This window comes from Heterodontus francisci, chromosome 8, assembly GCF_036365525.1.
Source record: "Heterodontus francisci isolate sHetFra1 chromosome 8, sHetFra1.hap1, whole genome shotgun sequence".
Lineage (NCBI taxonomy): Eukaryota > Metazoa > Chordata > Chondrichthyes > Heterodontiformes > Heterodontidae > Heterodontus > Heterodontus francisci.
In genome coordinates this window covers 83,928,677-83,948,346 of record NC_090378.1, presented here as the reverse complement: position 1 = coordinate 83,948,346, position 19,670 = coordinate 83,928,677, and the positions used below count along the sequence as shown (strand labels likewise).

Here is a 19,670-nt window from a genome sequence, read left to right as displayed (position 1 = left end):
TAGTGCACAATTAAGGGAGAGAAGGTTCTGGAATTCCTGAGACACAGTGTGCAGCAGTTGCATTTTTGTTACCCTGGGCAACAGCAGGAGAGAGAGAGGTCACATGATAATGTTTCCATTTGGCTGTGTGTGGAACTGACAGAAACCGGCTGAAACTAGTTAGTTCTGACACTTTCCAGCGAGGTGTACTGAAGAAAAGGAGCTGTTTTATTCTCTCAGAAAAAATTCTACAAGGAGCTACGAGCCAAGTTAATTCCCTGAGTAAAGAAGAAAAGCCTATTTTGTCAAGTAACCATTTGAATTGCTGTGCTCATCATTCAAAGAACTGTTTAATGCTTGCTGCAGCTGAAGAGTTGAATGCCTATCTTCTGAAGGACTATTTTCATCAAATCCACATTAGAAGACCTCATCCATCAGGAACGTAACCTACAAAGACTTATTTATTTTATTTATTCTTAGGAGAGAGCTAATTTTTAAAAAACTCCACTTTTTAAAAACCGATTAACTACCGTGACTTGTGAATGTTTGTGTGTGAATGGGGAGTTAGATTAAATAAGAAGTTGTAAGGTCTTTAGACATAGGTTTATCTTAATAGTGTTTAAGATTTAGCTTTTAATAAATAGTTCATTTGTTGTTGTTTAAAGATACCTGGTTTGGTCTGTTTCATTCTGGGTTACTAGAGTGTTTAATTTGGCTGTGTTCCGGTTGGGTGTGAAAGCTTAATAATATGCTGCGACCTGTGGAGTGACGGGTCTGAATTGACAGTGCGTTGCTCCTGCCGAAGTTGCAACAGGTTCCAGGGATGAGGAATTTCAGTTATGAAGATAGATTGGAGAAGTTGGGACTGTTATCACAGGGTCATAGGAGCAGGAGTAGGCCATTCAGCCCATCAAGCCTGCCCCACCATTCAATATGATCATGGCTGATCATCCACTTCAATACCTTTTTCTCACACTATCCTCATATCCCTTTATGTCATTTGTATTTAGAAATCTGTCAATCTCTGCTTTAAACATACTCAGTGACTGAGCTTCCACAGTCCTCTGGGGTAGAGGATTCCAAAGATTCACATACCTCTGAGTAAAGAAATTTCTCCTCATCTTGGTCCTAAGTGGCTTCCCCCTTATTTTGAAATTGTGTCCCCTGGTTCTAGACTCGCCAACCAGGGGAAACATCTTACCTGCATCTACCCTGTCTATCCCTTTAAGTATTTTGTAGGTTTCAATGAGATCACCTGTCATTCTTCGAAACTCTAGAGAATAGTTTCTCCAATCTCTCTTCATAGGACAGTCCCGCCATCCTGGGAACAAGTCTGGTGAACCTTTGTTGCACTCTCTCTATGGCAATAATATCCTTCCAAAGGTAAAGGGATCAAAACTGCACACAGTATTCCAAGTGTGGTCTAACCAAGGGTTCGATACAATTGAAACAAGACTTCACTACTCCTGTACTCAAACCCTCTTGCGATAAAGGCTAACATACCATTAGCCTTCCTAATTGCTTGCTGCACCTGCATGATAGCTTTCAGTGACTTATTGACAATGACATCTACATTTTCTAATCTCTTACCAGTTAAGAAATACTCTGCACATCTGTTCCTCCTACCAAAGTGGATAACCTCACATTTTTCCACATTATATTCCATCTGCCACGTTCTTGCCCACTCACTAAGTCTGTCGAAATCCTCTTGAAGCCGCTTTGCATCTTGCTCACAGCACGCATTTCCACCTAGTTTTGTGTCATCCACGTATTTGAAAATATTGCATTTGGTCCCCACATCTAAATCATTGATATATATTGTAAACAACTGGGGCTCAAGCACTGATCCCTGTGGTACCCCACTAGTCACAGCCTGCCAACGTGAGAATGACCCGTTTATTCCTACTCTCTGCTTTCTGCCTGTTAACCGATCCTTAATCCGTGCCATATTATTACCTCCTTTCCCATGTGCTTTAATTTTGCTAACCAACCTCCTGTGGGAGACTTTATCAAAAGCTTTCTGAAAATCCAAGTATACCACATTCACTGACTCCCCTTTATCAATTCTGTTTGTAACATCCTCAAAAAACTTCCAACAGGTTCGTCAAACATGATTTCCCATTCATAAATTCATGTTGACTATGCCCAATCAGATCATTATTATCCAAGTGTCCATCTATCACATCCTTTAGAATAGATTCTAGCATTTTCCCAATGACTGATGTAAGGCTAACAGGTCTGTAATTCCCTGTTTTCTCTCTCCCTCTATTAAAATGTGAGGTGACATTTGCGATCTTCCAATCTGCAGGAACCACTCCAGAATCTATAGAATTTTGGAAGATGATGACCAATACATCCAGTATCTCCATCACGACCCCTTTCAACAGTCTAGGATGTAGAATATAAGGTCCCAGGGACTTATCACCTACAGCGCCATTAATTTCTCCAATACAACTTTCTTACTAATACTAATTTCCTTCAGTTCCTCATTCCCCCTAATCCCTTGGATCTGTAATTCTGGGAGATTGCTTGTATGTTCCTCAGTGAAGACAGACACAAAGTAATCATTTAGCTTCTCTGCCATTTTTCTATTCCCCATTATAAATTCTCCTGACTCTGCCTGTAATGGACCCACATTTGTCTTAGCCAAACATTTCCTTTTTACATACCTGTAGAAGCTATTAGAGTCCGTTTTTATATTTTTTGCTAGCTTACATTCATATTCCATTCTCCCATTCTTTATCAGTGTCTTCATCCTCCTTTATTGTACTCTAAAATCCTCAGCTTTACTACTATTTCTGACAACTTTATAGGCCTTTTCTTTTCATTTTATACAACCCTTAACTTCCTTTGTTATCCACGGTTGACTGCCTTTACTTTGGGAATTTTTGTGCCTTGAAGGAATGTATAGTTGCTGTAAATTATGTAATATTTCTTTAAAGACTATCCTTTGCCTATGTACTGTCATACCTTTTAATGTATTTTCCCAATCCAGCTCAGCCAATTTGCCCCTCATACCTTCATAATTTCCTTTGTTCAAATTTAACACCCTGGCTTCAGATTGAACTACCTCATTTTCAAACATTATGTAAAATTTTATCATATTATGGTCACTCTTCCCTAAGGTTCTTTTACAACAAGATTATTAATTATCCCTTTCTCATTAGATAATAGATCTAAAATAGCCTGTTCTCTAGTTGCTTCTTCAACATGCTGCTCTAGAAAATAATCCCTAACACACTCCAGAAACTCATCCTCCATAGCATTAGTGCTCATTAGGTTTACCCAGTCTGTATACAGATTGAAGTCACCCATGATTACTGTATTACCCTTGCCACATGCTTCTCTAATCTCCTGATTAATACCATGCCCCACACTACCACTACTGTTTGATGGCCTATAAACAACTCCTACCAATGTTTACTACCCCTTGCTGTTTCTTAGCTCCACCCAAACAGATTACACATTTTGTTCTTCCAATCTGAGATCCTCCCTTACTAATGTACTGGTCCCATCCCTTATTTCCTTGGAGAAGAGAAGGCTGAGAGGTGATTTGAGAGAGTTATTCAAAATCATGAGGGGTCTGGACAGAGTAGATAGGGAGAAACTGTCCCCACTCATGAAAGGATCAAGAAGGCGAGGGCACAGATTTAAATTAATTGGTCAAAGAAGCAAAAGCGACATGAGAAAAAACCTTTTCATGCAGCGAGTGGTTAAGATTTGGAATGCATTGCCTGACAGTGTGGTGAAGACAGGTTCAATTGAAGCATTCAAAAGGGAATTAGAAAGAATGTGCAGTGTTAGGGGGAGAAGGCAAGGGAATAACACCAGGTAAAATGCTGATTAGGAGAGCCAGTGCAGACATGATGGCCGAATGGCCTCCTCCTATGCTGTAACAATTCTGTGATTCTGTGGTTGATTTGCCACATGGCTAATATATTGGACAGCATTACTTCATGCATTAGACCTGTTAAAATATATGGCATGAAACCTTTCACTTTTACAGTAATGTTTACTTGACATTTAAACTTTGTTAGGTCATGTCTGAGTTCTTTGCATTTCCTCACTTTCAAAACTAGCTCTATGTGGAGAGTGTAAAATATCTGTCTTGTTACTGAAGGCCCCACCTACAGTCCCATCTGACATTCAAATGCATGCTATGACCATCTCTGAGGATTTTTCTAAACTTTTGTTCTAACTTGTCACTGGAAAGTGTTTAGGTGTTAACTTTCCCTGTATACTTCCTTTATGGAAGGTGCTATTTGCTTTATAGAATCCTGGCTTCCTGTACTAAGAAGAATGGCTGAATATTGAGGCAGCCTTTTGGTTTGTTTGGCTGTAAAACCTTGGGCAAATCCATTACCAAAAAATATCTAGTTAAAATGGATTATCGAGTTTATTTTGGTGATCAGTATCTATAGGTGAAGACTCGTTCTACTTAGTCCATGGCCATCTCACTGCTAAATAGGAGAGTTTCTCTCAGCTCTATCTACAAAACAGCTACATAATTATCTAACACTTCCACAAAGTATTGTCATTTGTTAGCTCCTACCGTGGTTCCAATTGGGCTCAACTTTCCCGCTTTCCACTTGTACTAGTAGAATTCATTTATATGTAAGAAGAAATGTTAATTATTTATCTTCATAGTAATTGTTTGTGTGCTTTGTGTTACATGTTTGGGTTTTTGTATTAGCTTCAGCATTACTGCCTGCTCTCAGGATCACACTTTGTGCGCCTGCAAGCCATTATGTGACTTTAAATGACCAATAGCTATGCAAATTTAGCAATACCCAGAGGTCAAACAATGAGACCTTGTAACTGTACTATGGTTTACTTGATGTATTTTGTGCCACTTCCTACCCTTAACTGGTAGCCAGAAAAATAACCATCACCAGTCTGTGATTCAGGCTAAAAAAAACTAGGCAAGTTTTATTGAAAGAAAGAAAAGAAAAACTTGCATTTATATGGCACGTTTTCTGACCACTGGACATCTCAAAGCACTTCACAGCCAGTGAAGTACTCTTGAAGTGTGGTCACTGTTGTAATGAAGGAAACACAGCAGCCAATTTGTGCATAGCAAAATCTCAGAAATAGCAATGTGACAATGACCACATAATTTGTTTTTATGATGTTGATTGAGGGATAAATATTGGCCGGGACACCAGGGATAACTCTCCTGCCCTTCTTTGAAAGAGATTGTGGGCTGAATTTTACGAGTGCGCCACAGTTCGCAGTGGCGCACTCTAAAAACGGCGTGCATCCCACGCGGATGCGCTGTCCCTGAGCCCCCGCAATATTATGCGCGGGGGCTCATTTAAATAGAGGGGGCAGAGCGGCCGCCCCTGATGACGCCCCAATACAAATGGTCTCCTTCTGTGCTGTATCATTTTATGAGTCTATGAATTGAAACACATATACTTCAATATTCTCCTTCATATTAAAGATTCTTTTCTTGTGCTAACACTCAAGATAAAATTGGCCAGTGAAAAAACAGTTGCTACTTATGTAGTTACACTGTACCATGGAACCCTCAGCAGATTTGCATCCCTGATGGCCTTAGTCATCTGATTGCAGGTAACAAGTGTAAGTGTACAATCGGCTGTTGCGGGGTACAGTGCTTGTCCTTCAAACGAATTATGAAGAATTATGGATTCTAACCCCCTCCCTGGTCTGACACATATCTTCATTTTAGATGCTGCAGTCAATCAAATGTTTTCCTTTGACATCCATGTTTTTTTTAATCAAGTGTAATGGTGAGTTGAATAATTTGCCCCCTTTTTAAGAAGCCAACCACTGATCAACCTGTGATTGCAGAAAAGTAACTCTTCTGCAGATAGCTATTTGGAATGCTGCTGGACAGACTGACACTAATGTTAATGTGTTCAACAGTCATTAGTGCATTTAATTATGGTGCTTCCCAAAGGAACAACCTCCAGCTCATATTAATACCTTTAGCATATTAGGCTACAGTATTATTGATACTCTATGCAGCTTGCAGAGACAGGGAACACTAACCAATTTTAATCCGGTGTGCTGTCATCAGCAAGAAATAAATAATTCATTGTAGACTAGACAAAAAATGCATTTTTTTGTCAGACTTTGTGTGTTCAGGAGAATTTTCTACAGCAGTATGTTTCCAGTCCAATGCGAAAGGAGGCGCTGCTAGACCTAGTCCTTGGGAATGAGGTGGGCCAAGTGGATCAAGGGTCAGTAGGGGAACATTTAGGGGACAGTGATTATTGTATTATAAGATTTAGGTTAACTATGGAAAAGGACAAGGAACAATACAGAGTAAGAATAATGAACTGGGGGAAAGCCAACTTCAATGGGGTAAGAATGGATCTGACCCCAGATAAATTGAAATCAGAATAACTGAACAATGGGCTGCCTTTAAAGAAGAGATAGTTCGGGCACAGTCTAAGTATGTTCCTACGAAGGGGAAAGGTAGGGCAAACAAACCCAGAGCTCCCTGGATGGCAAAAGAGGTAGAGATTAAGATGAAGAAGAAAAATTGTGCTTATGACAGATGTCAGGTGGATAACACAACTGAGAACCAGGCAGAATATAGAAGGTTCAGAGGGGAAATGAAGAAGCAAATAAAAGCAAAGTGAGAGTATGAAAAGAGACTGGCAGATAATATAAAAGGGAATCCTTTTATATTAATATTAAAAGGGTGGTGAAAGGAGGAGTGGGGCCAATTAGGGACCAGAAAAGGGGATTTACACATGGAGGCAGGGAACATGGCTGAGGTATTAAATGAATACTTTACATCTGTCTTTACCAAGAAAGAAGATGCTGCGCAGGTCATGGTGAAAGGAGGTAATTCAGACTGTCGCTAGGTCAAAATCCTGGAATTCCCTTCCTAACAGCACAGTGGGTGTACCTACCTCACATGGACTGCAGTGGTTCAAGAAGGCAGCTCACCACCACCTTCTCAAGGGTAATTAGGGATGAGCAATAAATGGTGGCCTAGCCACTGACGCCCACATCTCATGAATGAATAAAAAAAAGACACTTGAAGGGTTTAAAATTGGTAAGGAGTTGTTATTGGATAGCTAGCTGTACTTAAAGTTGAGAAGGCACCAGGACCAATGAGATGCATCCAAGGATACTGAGAGAAACGAGAGTGGAAATTGCAGAGGCACTGTCCTTAATTTTCCAGTTTTCTATAGATTCAGGGGTGGTGCCAGAGGACTGGAGAACTGCAAATGTTATACCCTTGTTCAAAAAGGATGTAAAGACAGGCCCAGTAACTACAAGCCAGTGGAGAAGCTTCTAGAAACGATAATTTGGGACAAAATTAATAGTCACTTGGGCAAATGTGGGTTAATTAGGGAAAGCCAACATGGATTTGTGAAGGGCAAATCATGTTTAACTATTTTGCTGGAGTTTTTTGATGAGGTAACAGAGAAGGTCGATCCGGGCAATGCTGTTGATGTGGTGTACATGGACTTCCAAAAAGCATTTGATAAAGTGCCACACAACAGACTTGTGAGCAAAGTTATAGCTCATGGAATAAAAGGGACAATAGATCTGTGGATACGAAATTGGCTGAGTGACAAGAAACAGTGTAGTAGTTAATGGATGTTTTTTGGACTGGAGGAGGGTTTGTAGTAGAGTTCCCCGAGGGTCGGTATTGGGACCCTTGCTGTTTCAGATATATATTAATGACGTAGCCCTTGGTGTACAGGGCACAATTTCAAAGTTTGCAGATGATACAAAACTTGGAAACATTGTGAACTATGTGGAGGATAGTACAGAATTTCAAAAGGACTTGAACAAAGGTTGGTGGAATGGGTGGACAAGTGGCAGATGAAATTTAATGCAGAGAAGCATGAAGTGATTCATTTTGGTAGGAAGAATGCAGTGTGACAATATAAAATAAAGGGTGCAGGAGCAGAGGGACCTGGGTGCATATGTGCATAAATCATTGAAGGTGGCAGAACAGGTTGAGAGCGCCGTTAATAAAGCAGACAACATCCTAGGCTTTATTAATAGGGGCATAGAGTACAAAAGAAAGGAAGTTATGTTAAACTCCTATGGAACACTGGCCTCACCTGGAGTATTGTGTCCAGTTGTGGGCACCACATTTTAGGAGAGATGTGAAGGTATTGGAGAGAGCACAAAAAGGATTCATAAGAATGGTTCTGGGGATGAGGAACTTAAGTTATGTGGATAGATTGGAGAAATTGGGACTTTTTTTGGGAGAAGTGAAGGTTGTGAGGAGATTTGATAGAGATTTTCAAAATCATGAGGGGCCTGGACAGGGTAGATATGGAAAAACTGTTCCCATCGGTGGAAGGATCGAGCACAAAAGGGCACAGATTTAAGATAATTGGCAAAAGAAATAATAGCAAAATGGGGGAAAAGTTTTTCATGCAGCGAGTGATTAGGATCTGGAGTGCACTGCCTGAGAGTGTGTTGGAGGTAGGTTCAATCGAGGCATTCAAGAAATTGGATTGTTATCTGAAAAGAATATGCAGGTCTACGGGAAGAAGGCTGGGGGTGGCACTAGGTAAACTTCTTTTGGAGAGCTGGTGCAGATGCAACAGGCCAAATGGCCGCCTTCTGTGTTGTAACAATTCTGTGAATGTACTTGTGCTTGGAGGATGAGCTACATTCAGTGAATGAGGAAGAATATACTAAAGTGAAGTAAAACTGTTCCTGTTTAAGATGAAGTTGAGTTTTAATCATTAATGAGCATGACTTTATGTGCAGTGAACCTCTTGTTGCTTATATTTGGATGCAGTTATAAAGGATGTGCACAACTAATATATTCAGCTAAATTAATTAGATCCACTTCATTAGTATTCTGTCTTAACCCCTTCACTTATCATTTTTCTTCCATTTTCCTTCTCTGCTGAAGGTATTGATTCCTTGCTGGGGTATGACTCCACAGTTGTCAGGTAACCCCAGAGTACTCGAGCAGTTGTTTGAGACTGGATGCTGAATAACAGTTGGATTTTTGTGGGGATGTCAAAGCCTAGTCCTGTCTTTTCCTTGCCCAATGCCTATTGTTATGCACCTCCAGCAGAGAATGCTGAATGGCTCAAGGGCAGGAATTCTTCCCCCTTTTTCTTTAATTTCCCCCCCCCCCCCCCCCCCCCCCTCTGCCAGTGATTCTATTCAGGGCACTGAGACTGATTGTACAGCGCTTCTACCACTTAACCTGGCTGCAGGTTAACAGCGGGATCAAACCTTGGACCTTCCTGATCAGTGAGCTTAGGTACTGAGCAAAAAGGAGAGCCACTAACATTCTTAATGTTTATTCGAAGAGTTTTGTAAATATATAGTACATTGGTTTTATTGGAACACTATCAGCTGCTTTTAACTTTTCCTGTAACATCCAATTTAAATTTAAATGTTCTTAGCTGAAGTTATTTTTCTTTTGCAGTCACTTCAGTCTGAATATGTTCAGTACTAAAGCATCACTACTTCGCTGAAAATGGAATGTATTGTGGCTGAAAAAGCAAAGAAACTGAAGTGAAGACTAATCTTCCTGGGGTAGAAACTAGGCAACCTTAATGTTTAAGGATTTATAAATGGCCAGTAATTGCTGAATTGCATTGGCAATACTTTGAGAAGGACTGTTCTGCCTTCATGACTGCAGCTTGCATCAAATATTGGGAGCTGATAAGTCAAAAGTATTGCAAAACTATTAAGATTCCGATTCATGACCCATTCTGTTTTTTTTTGCTGCACTGTTATTTATGGGAATTTAACTAATATGAGCTATCAAATGATACCTGGCAGCTGAATAGCTGCAAATAAGGCAAGACTTTATAACTTCGGGTTCTTACAAAGAACCCTGCAATATCCTAAATAAAAGTTAAACTTTGGGAATATGGTAACCCTCTGCAATGCTTTTGTTATGCCTAATGAGCCATTTAAAAGGTGCATTATAGCAAGGGCATACAGAGAGAGATGCTTCTGTACCTCTTTCACAGCCGTAAATTATAACCTGGTAGTTGTAGCAGTGGAGACTTAGTCTATCAACCCCAGGATTTGAAAGTTTGAATTCTATTTCAGCTGTCATCTGCACTTTCCTGCACTCATTGTATGATTATCACTAATTCTAACCAAGGTGCTTAATGTAGAAGCACTGTGATCAATTTACAGAAATAAGCATTAGTGGCGACTGTGAAAAAGTCCATTGGTCAAACTGCTGCAACCTTCAGGCCATGTAAGGCAAATTTAGTGATCAGAGGCTTTGGAATGGAAGGAAGGATGGGGCTTAGAGTAAGAAATAAAATTAAATCTGAGCATCATAAACTATGATCCCAAATTAGATGGTCATAAATTAGTGAAGGTTTATTCTATCCTACATTTTTAGTAGAGCACCAGAATAAGAACACAAAATATGACATTAAAAAGATTTCTGATGTAGTTAAATCTTAATTACAAAAAACATTTATTTATATTTTTAAAAAGGTGATTTTTACAACTCAGATGTTAAAAGGCAAGACCTGGTACTGTTTTGAACTGTGCAGTTAAAATATAAAAATCACAAGACAAATGTAAATGTACAGCTATGTTTTAATGTAAGGTGTGAAATTTGACACTTGTATGCAAATTGAACTTCGATTTATTTTTGGTTCCAAGGCAAGCTTTATAAAGATTTTAATTATTTTCATTTTGATGGAGATATGGTATCCTAAATAAAAGTATTGTGCTTTCCCTGTTCCAATATATTAACATTTCAGTGCTTTAGTAAAGGTACCATTCAGGTAATTAGGATATAATTCAAAAGTAACTTTCTTTAATCTTCCCTTTTGAACTATGTATAGTTCCGAATTTGAAAGTTTTGACGAGATTGATTCATATTTTTTTCAGTAATAAGTTCATAAATGAATTGTCCATATTCAGAAATAAATGACATCAATTGATAAAGTGTCACAGCTATTTGTGAAGATATTTAAGAAAAATCCATTAAACTGGTGTTTTAAACCAACCAGATGGTCAGTTGGAATGTGTAAGGCAAAGCCTTTGATTTTTAAAAATATCTGTTCTAAAGAAATATTTTGTGGATGAACTTGAGCAAAATCTTGTTTGTAGTGTTACCAATGTATTGAAATTATTTTATTTTAATATAATTGCAGCAGTCAAAGGAATCATTGTGGAGAGTTTGTTTATAGTATACTTTCTCATTGTAATGTTTGTGGTTTGAAATGATGGTTGTACATTTTAACAGTGCATGTGGGCAGCAGACATGTATTGTCAAGATTCTACCTCTTGAAAAAATATGTTTGGAAGATATAGAGCTTAAAAGTGTAGATATTTTTCATGCTGTGTATGAAGGAGTTTTTAAAATGTTTATGCTTAACTTTCTAACTAGAGGCCAGTATTCCTTTTTTAATTGTATTCAAATAATTAAAATTTCATTTCAATTATTAAGTAAATGTGTCCTGTGTTTGCTTTTACTGCTTCATTAACACTGTATACTGTTGCCAACTATGTAGAATTTCAATGTGTAGATTGAGCTGCCTGGCAATCAATTGCAGTATTAATGTATAATCATATAATTTAATGAGGCACAGAACACTGCATCCTTTCTAACTGCTTGCCTAATAGGAACTGGAGTAGGCCATTCAACCCCTCGAGCCTGTTCCATCATTGACTTAGATCATGCTTGCTCTGTATCCTAACTCCATCTACCCACCTTGATCCCATAACCCTCAATACCCTTGCCTAATCTATCAATCCTACTTTTGAAATGTTCAACTCTATGGCTCTTTTGACAAGGCGGAGCTGGGGGAAGGGCAGTGGTGGGAGAGTTTCAGATTTCTACTGACCTTTATGTGAAGAAATGCTTTCTGACATCACCCCTAATCCTATCCCTAATTTTGAGGTTATGTCCCCTTGTTCTGGACTCACCCACTAGAGGAAATAGTTTCTCTCCTATCTACCCCATGAAATCCTTTAATCATCATAAACATCTCAATTAGATTACCCTTTAATCTAAAATAGGGAATTGGAAGCAGAGAAGGCAGGTTCAAGTCGTTTAGATACTAATTGAATCACTGTTAATCTAAAAGATCAACTGAGAAAATCTACCACTTTAATATAACTTCTTGTTTGAAAATCTTTGAGTTTATAACTTTTTGTGCTCATCAAAGTGAGGGATTTCATTGCTGGGAATTGGGAACACATATGTCAAAATGGAGCACTTTCCATTTCAGATATCCAGTATCATCATTAAACTTACCCAAGTCAAGTAATGCATGGTTAGATGCAGTTAAGTCCCTGAACTTTGCCCAGCAATGTGCCTTCACTTTAAACTAAAAATGCAACCTACTTTAATTTCCCATGTCAATCAATTTAATGCTGTCTACGAGAAACTGGATTGATACTGTCCACTCTCATTTTACAGGACTTCAACCAAAAAAACAGAGACATTCATCTCATTAGTCTGGGTTGAATTTGAACTTGGGTTCCACAGGTGAAACACCAGCACTTGGTACATACCACCTAATCGCGTTACATAAAAGAAGACAAAAGATAATTTTGAATGTTAAGGTGTTTCTTATGGTAGAGTATTCTAGGTTCAGGAGATGGGAAGTGACCAGCTCCCACATTTCTGTCACCCTTGAGCAGTCATTGAGACTTGTAATAATGACTCAAGTAACTGAATTATTTTATTCCCCACTCTTCTGCTGGAGAATCTCCTTTGGTTTATTTCTTGATTGAAAACTGGTATTTGCTGCTTCAAGACTTGTGGACACACACAAACCTGCTATCACATGGTACAATGCATTAGTGTGTTGAAGTCCAATTTTGAAAACTGGTTTAGTGAAGATACCCTTATTACATCCTGGTCATAAGCTTTTCAATTGTGCCAGCCACAGGTGTAATGGTTAGCTAAATCACTAGGCTTCACTCCCTGAAAAGGCTGAGGATTTTGCATATAGGAAAAGCTATTGCTGGACTTTTCTATATAGGAAATTTTTATAAACTAGCAGATCTGTCATAGTATTGCTCATGTTGATGAGTTCAGAAAGTGCACCCAGGATGTAGACTTTTAATAATAGATGAAGCAGTTCACAACCACATAGTGAAATTAAAGGCAAAAATGTCAAGTTCATATTGATGTATAAGGACAGAATATGCCTGATAAAAGTAATGAAATTATTTAAGAATGTGAGAGTTGCTAGCTAGAGGAAACATGACAAATATTTGTCTTGTTTGAGAGAAAAAAATCAATCCTCACGCTATACATGATTTTAGGCAAGTTTTGGAATATCAAAATTAAGTTGTAAATTAGGAACATGGGAACATAGAGGACTGAAAATGACCCCTTGAGCTGGTCCCAGAGTTCAGAATACACAGATTACTACCATGTGTCTCACCACTTTTTCTCACCAGATGCCAATCTAGCTCTCCCTTAAAATTGCTGACCTTATTGGCTTCCCTGTCCAGCTTATGTCAAAGATTAACCACACTCTGCTTGAAATAATTGTATTTGAACTTCTATCTTCTGAACTTCATTCTGTGCCACGTGATCATGGTTAGTTATGGTAAACATGTTTACAGCGTTATCTTGTCGATAACCTTTAAGGCTCTTGAATACCTTAATTAAATCTCCTTTCAGTCTTCTCTAATGTAAACAAATTCCTCTTCTCTAATCTCACGTAGCTCAAATATATGATGCTTTCTGGACATTCCTCAGTGCCTTGATATGCTTTCTGTACTATAGTGACCAGAACTGCACATTCCTCTGAATGGGTTGTAACAATTCTCTGTACAAGTACAGTATCTATTCCTGTGATTTGCTTTCCATTCCATGTGGTGTATTAATCCAAGATCCTTTTTGCCTTATTTACCAACTCTCCACACTGTGAAAGTGGTTTGTGATCTGTCCACTAATATCCAAAAATCTGCCAACGACTAGCTGAAACTTGTCCCATTCCAACCAAACACTTACAGCTTGTCTGGTTTAATTATTTCCTTTCTTATTTTATAATATTCAAACTATATCCTTTTGGGTTGTAACCCCCACAAGCCAGAATTCATAATAGTTAATGTATCATCTTGGTCATCAGCATAGAATTCCAGGTTATCTAAATTACTCTAGTCATTTCTTGTATTTATATACTCATCTGCATTACTTGAAGCAGGACTCCCTGTCATTTGCATTCCTGGTGTCATCTCCTTTAGTCTACACTTATTAACCTGCTCTAAATTCCCTATTTTCAACATGCTTAACATGGTTCAATTATAATGCCGTCTGTTTCTTCGTTTTTAAATTTTTCTTAACTTGCATTTATATAGCATCTTTAATATAGTAAAACGTCCCAAGGCATTTCACAGAAGCATAATCAGTTGAACTTTGACACATAAGGAGATATTTGACCAAGCTTTTGGTCATCTGTCCTAAGAGGCTGGTTTTAAGAAGCCTCATAAGAAGAGAGGTGGAGAGGTTTAGGGAGGGAATTGCAGAGTTTGGGGCCAAGACAGCTGTATGCAAAGTAGCCATGTAAGAGACCAGAATTGGAAGAAGGTGGCTTCAGAGAGGGAAAGACAAGGGCATGGAGGATTTTGAACACAAGGATGAGAATTTTAAATTTGAGATATTGCTGAACTGGCAGCCAATGTAGGTCAATGAGTAGAAGGGTGATGGTTAAACAGGATTTTTTTGCAAGTAAGGATACAGGCAGCAGAGCTTTGGATGGGCTGAAGTTTACAGATGGTGGAAGATGGGAAGCTGGCCAGGACAGCATTAGATTGTCTGGAAGTAACAAAAGCATAGATGAAGGTTTCAGCAGTTGGGGTGGGGATAGGCAAAATTACAGAGGTGTAAATAGGCAGTCATGGTGATGGAGGATAGGGGGTCAGAAGCTCAGCTCAGGGTCAAATAGGATGCTCAAGTTGCAAATAGTCTGGTTCAGCCTGGGACAGTGGCCAAGGAGAGGGATGGAATCAGCTACAGCTCAGAGCAGCCCATTGCCTTGCTATATACTAGGTTCCACATACCCTTTCTACCACTATGTATTAGTGTATCTTACTTGTGCACCCTCTCCCTTTGTCAGAGCTCATCCCCAATGTCCCAACATACAATCTTTGCTGTTAATACCATAGTTCCCGCAATTCATTTACCTAATTCCATAAACCCATGTATAAATCATAAAAACAAGTGCATACAATTTTATCTATCCTTCCCATACTCTCTGCAACCTTTGACACACTTAACCACACCATCTTTCAAAACCTCTCCTCTGTCATCAAGCTTGGTGGGACTACCCTTGCCTAGTTCCATTCTTACCTATCCAGTCATAGTGAGAGAATCACCTGCAATAGCTTCTCTTACCATTCCTATTCCCAAACTGTTATCTCTAGAATCCCTTTAGGATCTACCTTGGGCTCTCTCCTATTTCTCATCTACAAGCTGCCCCTCAGCGACAAAATTAGGAAAACATAATGTCAGGTTCCACATGCACGCTTGCAACACCAGCTCTACCTCTCTCAATCTCAGACTCTCTCTTTTGCCATACTGCTTATACTGGATTAACAGAAAATTCCTCTGAATAGATAGTAAGAGTGAAACCGTAGTCTTTGGTCCCTGCAACAAGTTTTGTTTCCTAGCTACTGACTCCATTCCTCTCCCTGGCAACATTCTGAGGCTGAACCAGACTGTTCACAACCTTGGTGTCAGATTTGACCCCAAGTTGAACTTCTGACCACATAATCTGCTCCATCACTAAGATTGCCTACTTCCACACTTTAGAAAGGATGTGAGGATCCTTGAGAGGGTGTGGAGGAGATTTACCATAATGGTTTCCGGGATGATGGATGTTAGCTACAAGGTTAGGTTGGAGAAGCTGGGGTTGTTCTCCTTGGAGCAAAAGTATTGAGGAGAGATTTGATAGAGGTGTACAAGATTATGATAGGAGGTTTTTCTTTGTCTACCTTATATAAACCTATTAGCTGATGGTAGAAGAACTAGGGACATGGATTTAAGGTTTTGGGAAAGCGATGCGGGAGAATGTGAGAAAGAAATCTTTTTACCCAGCAAGTGGTGATGACCTGGAATCTTCTGCGTACAACAGTGATGGAAGCAGGGATGCGCAATGATTTCAAAAGGAAATTATATGGGCACTTGAAGGAAATAAATGTACAGGGCTACGGGGATGGAGTGGATGAATGGGACTGACTGGATTGTTCTAGGGAGAGCTGGCATAAACTCAATGGGCCAAATGGCCTCCTGTGCCATAAATGACTATGACCCTATCTCTAAAATTGCTCTGTCTGTACCCCTGCTTCAGCTTACTTGCTACTGAAACCCTTATCCATGCCTTTGTTTACTTGAACCTTGACTATTCCAATGCTTTCCGAGTTGACATTGCATCCTCCACCCTCCATAAACGTGAGCTCATTCAAAATTCTGCTGTCTGTATCCTAACTTGCACCAAGTCCTTTTCATCCCAACATCCCTGTGCTTACTGTCCTACATTGGTGCCAGGTCCAGCAATACCTTGATTTTAAAATTCTCATCTTTATTTTCAACTCCCTCCATGATTTTGCCTCTCCCTATCTCTGTAACATCCTACAACCCTCTGAGGTCTCTGCACCTCCATTTCTGGTCTCTTGCCCAACCACAATTTTAATCACTCCACCATTGGCAACCCTGCCTTCAGCTGCTTATACCCTAAGCTTTGGAATTTCATCCCTAAATATCCCTGCCCCTCTAACTCTCTCTCCTTTAAGAAACCTCTTAAAACCTACCAATTGATCATGCTTTTGGCCATCTATCCTGATAGCTGTTTATATGGCGTGGTGTCAAATTGTGGAAGCTAATGCTCCTGTGAAGCGCCTTGGAACATTTTACTTCGTTAAAGACGCTATATAAATGCAAATTGTTGTCTGTAAATAGGAATCCCGCACTACAACTGCCTTTATTGTCGTCTTTGCATTGTTTTCCTATCTACTTCTTGGATATCTCCTTTCACCATGATACTGTACTGATCAGGCCCTACCTTCCTCCGCTCCAAAAAAAACGTCACGTTGCTTATATTTATCAAAATCACAGATTTGTTCGACAGCTCCAGTATCATGGATGTTTCCTGTTCCACCCAGGTTCTGCCACTTGCTATTTCCCCCTGTGGGTAGTCACTCACTCCTGTCCTCTTTCTATTCTTTACGTAATTATATTGAGTAACTACCCTTGAACGCTGTGATTTGTTCCACTTGATATTTCGGAGTGAAAAGTGATGTTCAAGTTTTCCGATATTGCGTCCAAGATACTCTATCCTTTAGCCTCTGGATAGCTTGTGGGTGGCCCATATCGTCCACGCCGTGCATATTTTGAGCGATCGTTACCCCTTCATTTCCAATGTTGTTCGTTTATTTTCAGTTAAATGCATGCCTACATCTCCAAGTATTGAGAAATTCTTTGTTGCGGACCACAAGATTAAACTTAGCTTTAAAACATCTGACTAGACCGGTTATGTCACTACAACAACTTACATTTATATTGCGCCTCTAACGTAGTAAAAACGTTTCTTGACGCTTCATATTTAACCTTTAGAATAGATGAATCGGTCAATATGAACACAGTTGTACTCAAAATGAAATAACAGATTCCTGTTTGGACGTGGTGCTGTGGTAGACTAGATTCTGCACACGACTTAACATTATGGGGCAAGCTGGACCTTTTGAATCGCATTCTGTTCCTAATGTGTTTTCTAGGAATTAACTGAAAACATGTTCATACACTTGTTCCCACCCCCACCCCATTTATAAATATCTATGCTGCGATATGAAATAATTCTCTACTTTTGGCAGCCGAAAATCCGTATCTGGTGCTCCCAAGTACAGTATTTGTCAGCGCTTTAGGTCAGGTATAGCACAGGTTAGATAAAGGGTAAACTTGCCTCGAGTAATATTTTGCATTTTTGTGTACTTGAAGCTGCTCCCAGTAAGACTAGTAATTTTTGCTGAACTATGGATTGTTTTGTCCTGTAGTCCTCCACCTAAACAAGTTTGCATTGAAATTGCAAAACTTTTAACTTGTTCGCCGTCAATCTGTGTATTCGAATCAAGGTCCCAGAGGTGAAGGGGCTGTGTTTTACCCAATGTCTAAATTGGTCTAAATTACGCCAATTGAAATCAATGGGAGGAATTTCAAGCGCTTTGTTGATTTCATGAGCGGGTGCAGCTACGAACAATTGTTACCAGCGCAGGCATCTTAAAAATTTGACTCTGATGTTTGCCAGTATATCCAGTTACCACTGTGCAAGCTACGACTTTCTTGTAACTTAAAGCATGCTTTGTTTTATCGCACCTGGTTCGTTAAGTCCTAGTTAATTCTGCATTTACTTTATATACAAGGGACAAACTCCAGTAACTGGTGCTGTCTGGGAACGATTTCTGAAGGCAGGATACGTTAAATTGCTAATACATTAGACTCTAGATTAATACCAAATGTTAAGGTATTAACACTACTGTTTCTGACACGTACATGAAGGTCTGATTTTAGAATTACCAGTTCCTGTAATGCTACGGTCACAATCTTATGGAAGTCTTAACCAGCTGGCTGCATGACACCAATGGTCTTAACGTTAACTTCTGGTATTGTGATTTAGAGTTCTATTGTTGCATTCGTGTGGCTTTGGACTGCAGTGGGATCAATTATTGTTTTATTTTTTTGAACCCGCCAAACAATTTTAAAATATTCCATCACTTCGGAAATAATTTGACATCTGAGTCTGAGCTTTTTAAGAACTCTTATTCTACAATTAAGCCTTCCCAGCACTTTTCATCACTTGTTTGGCGAAGCGTGGATCAGATGCGATCGTTAAGCTAAAGAGCTCAATAGTTATATCAAAAGGACATTTGCCATTCCGATGTTATAAAAGTGGACAGGGAAGGTCTTGCTTGACAGTTTATTATGACTTGCAGATCTCTGTCCTGAAGATGACACATCATTTATCTGCAAAGTGTTCTTTCCTGCCTGTAGTGATTTAATTGCTTGTCTTTCAGATGGAACCTGAACCACTTCATGGAGGATGGTGTCTTCAGCAAAGAGAACATCACTTTTGTTGACACCCACCCGATAACTGACGGAACAAGAAATGGAATAAGGCTAAGCATGCTTCCTGGCGAATCCCTGTCTTTCTGTCGCCTGGGTAGATGAGGTGAATGTCATGTACATGACACTGGGGTTTGTATCTTCTATAGAAAGTTCATGTCTCGTTCAACATTTCACCAGACATGTCACAAGAAACAACTTCTGAGCTAGTTGGGATTACTCACTCCTCTTCGAAGGCTGCACAAATGTCATGATCTCCCGTTTTAACTTCATGCCGGATATCACAGGAATCACTACATTTCTGAACAGTGTGATAACTCGAAGTAACTGCAGCTTTTTTTTAAGAACAAGTTCAACTGCTCCAATAAAATCTAGTGCTGCCTTAGAAAAGCTTAATCCCAATCCTATATTCTACATTAAGCATTCATTCAAACCAACTCAAACTGAAGAACTTTAAGTGCAAATCTGGTGGGTTACGTCTACGTGAGCGCATCCTAATCAACCCTTTCACTCATAAACCATTTTTGTTTCAAGCGATTCACACCGGAATGACAGAATGCCCGCCAAATACCACTGCTGCTATTATTTATCAAAATTATTAAACCAACTTTGGGACGGGGGGCGGGGGGGTGGAGATAACCTGCAAAGGTTTACAGCTAGAACTTCA

The 19,670-nt window shown here is 39.4% G+C and overlaps 1 protein-coding gene across 2 annotated transcripts in view; it reads left to right on the top strand.

Annotated features, from left to right (window-relative positions):
- The window catches only part of LOC137372977 (dual specificity protein phosphatase CDC14A-like), a 126,179-nt gene extending 106,916 nt beyond the window's left edge, over nt 1-19,263 (top strand). The window contains exon 11 of one of the 2 annotated variants that reach the window (XM_068037559.1): nt 18,955-19,263. In XM_068037559.1, the coding sequence (XP_067893660.1) occupies nt 18,955-19,017 (63 nt within the window). In that variant the 3' untranslated portion in view covers nt 19,018-19,263. Of the gene's footprint in view, nt 1-9,373; nt 11,358-18,954 lie in introns of those variants that run through there. The other variant, XM_068037560.1, reaches the window with a different exon arrangement.
- The last annotated feature ends 407 nt before the right edge of the window (nt 19,264-19,670 follow it).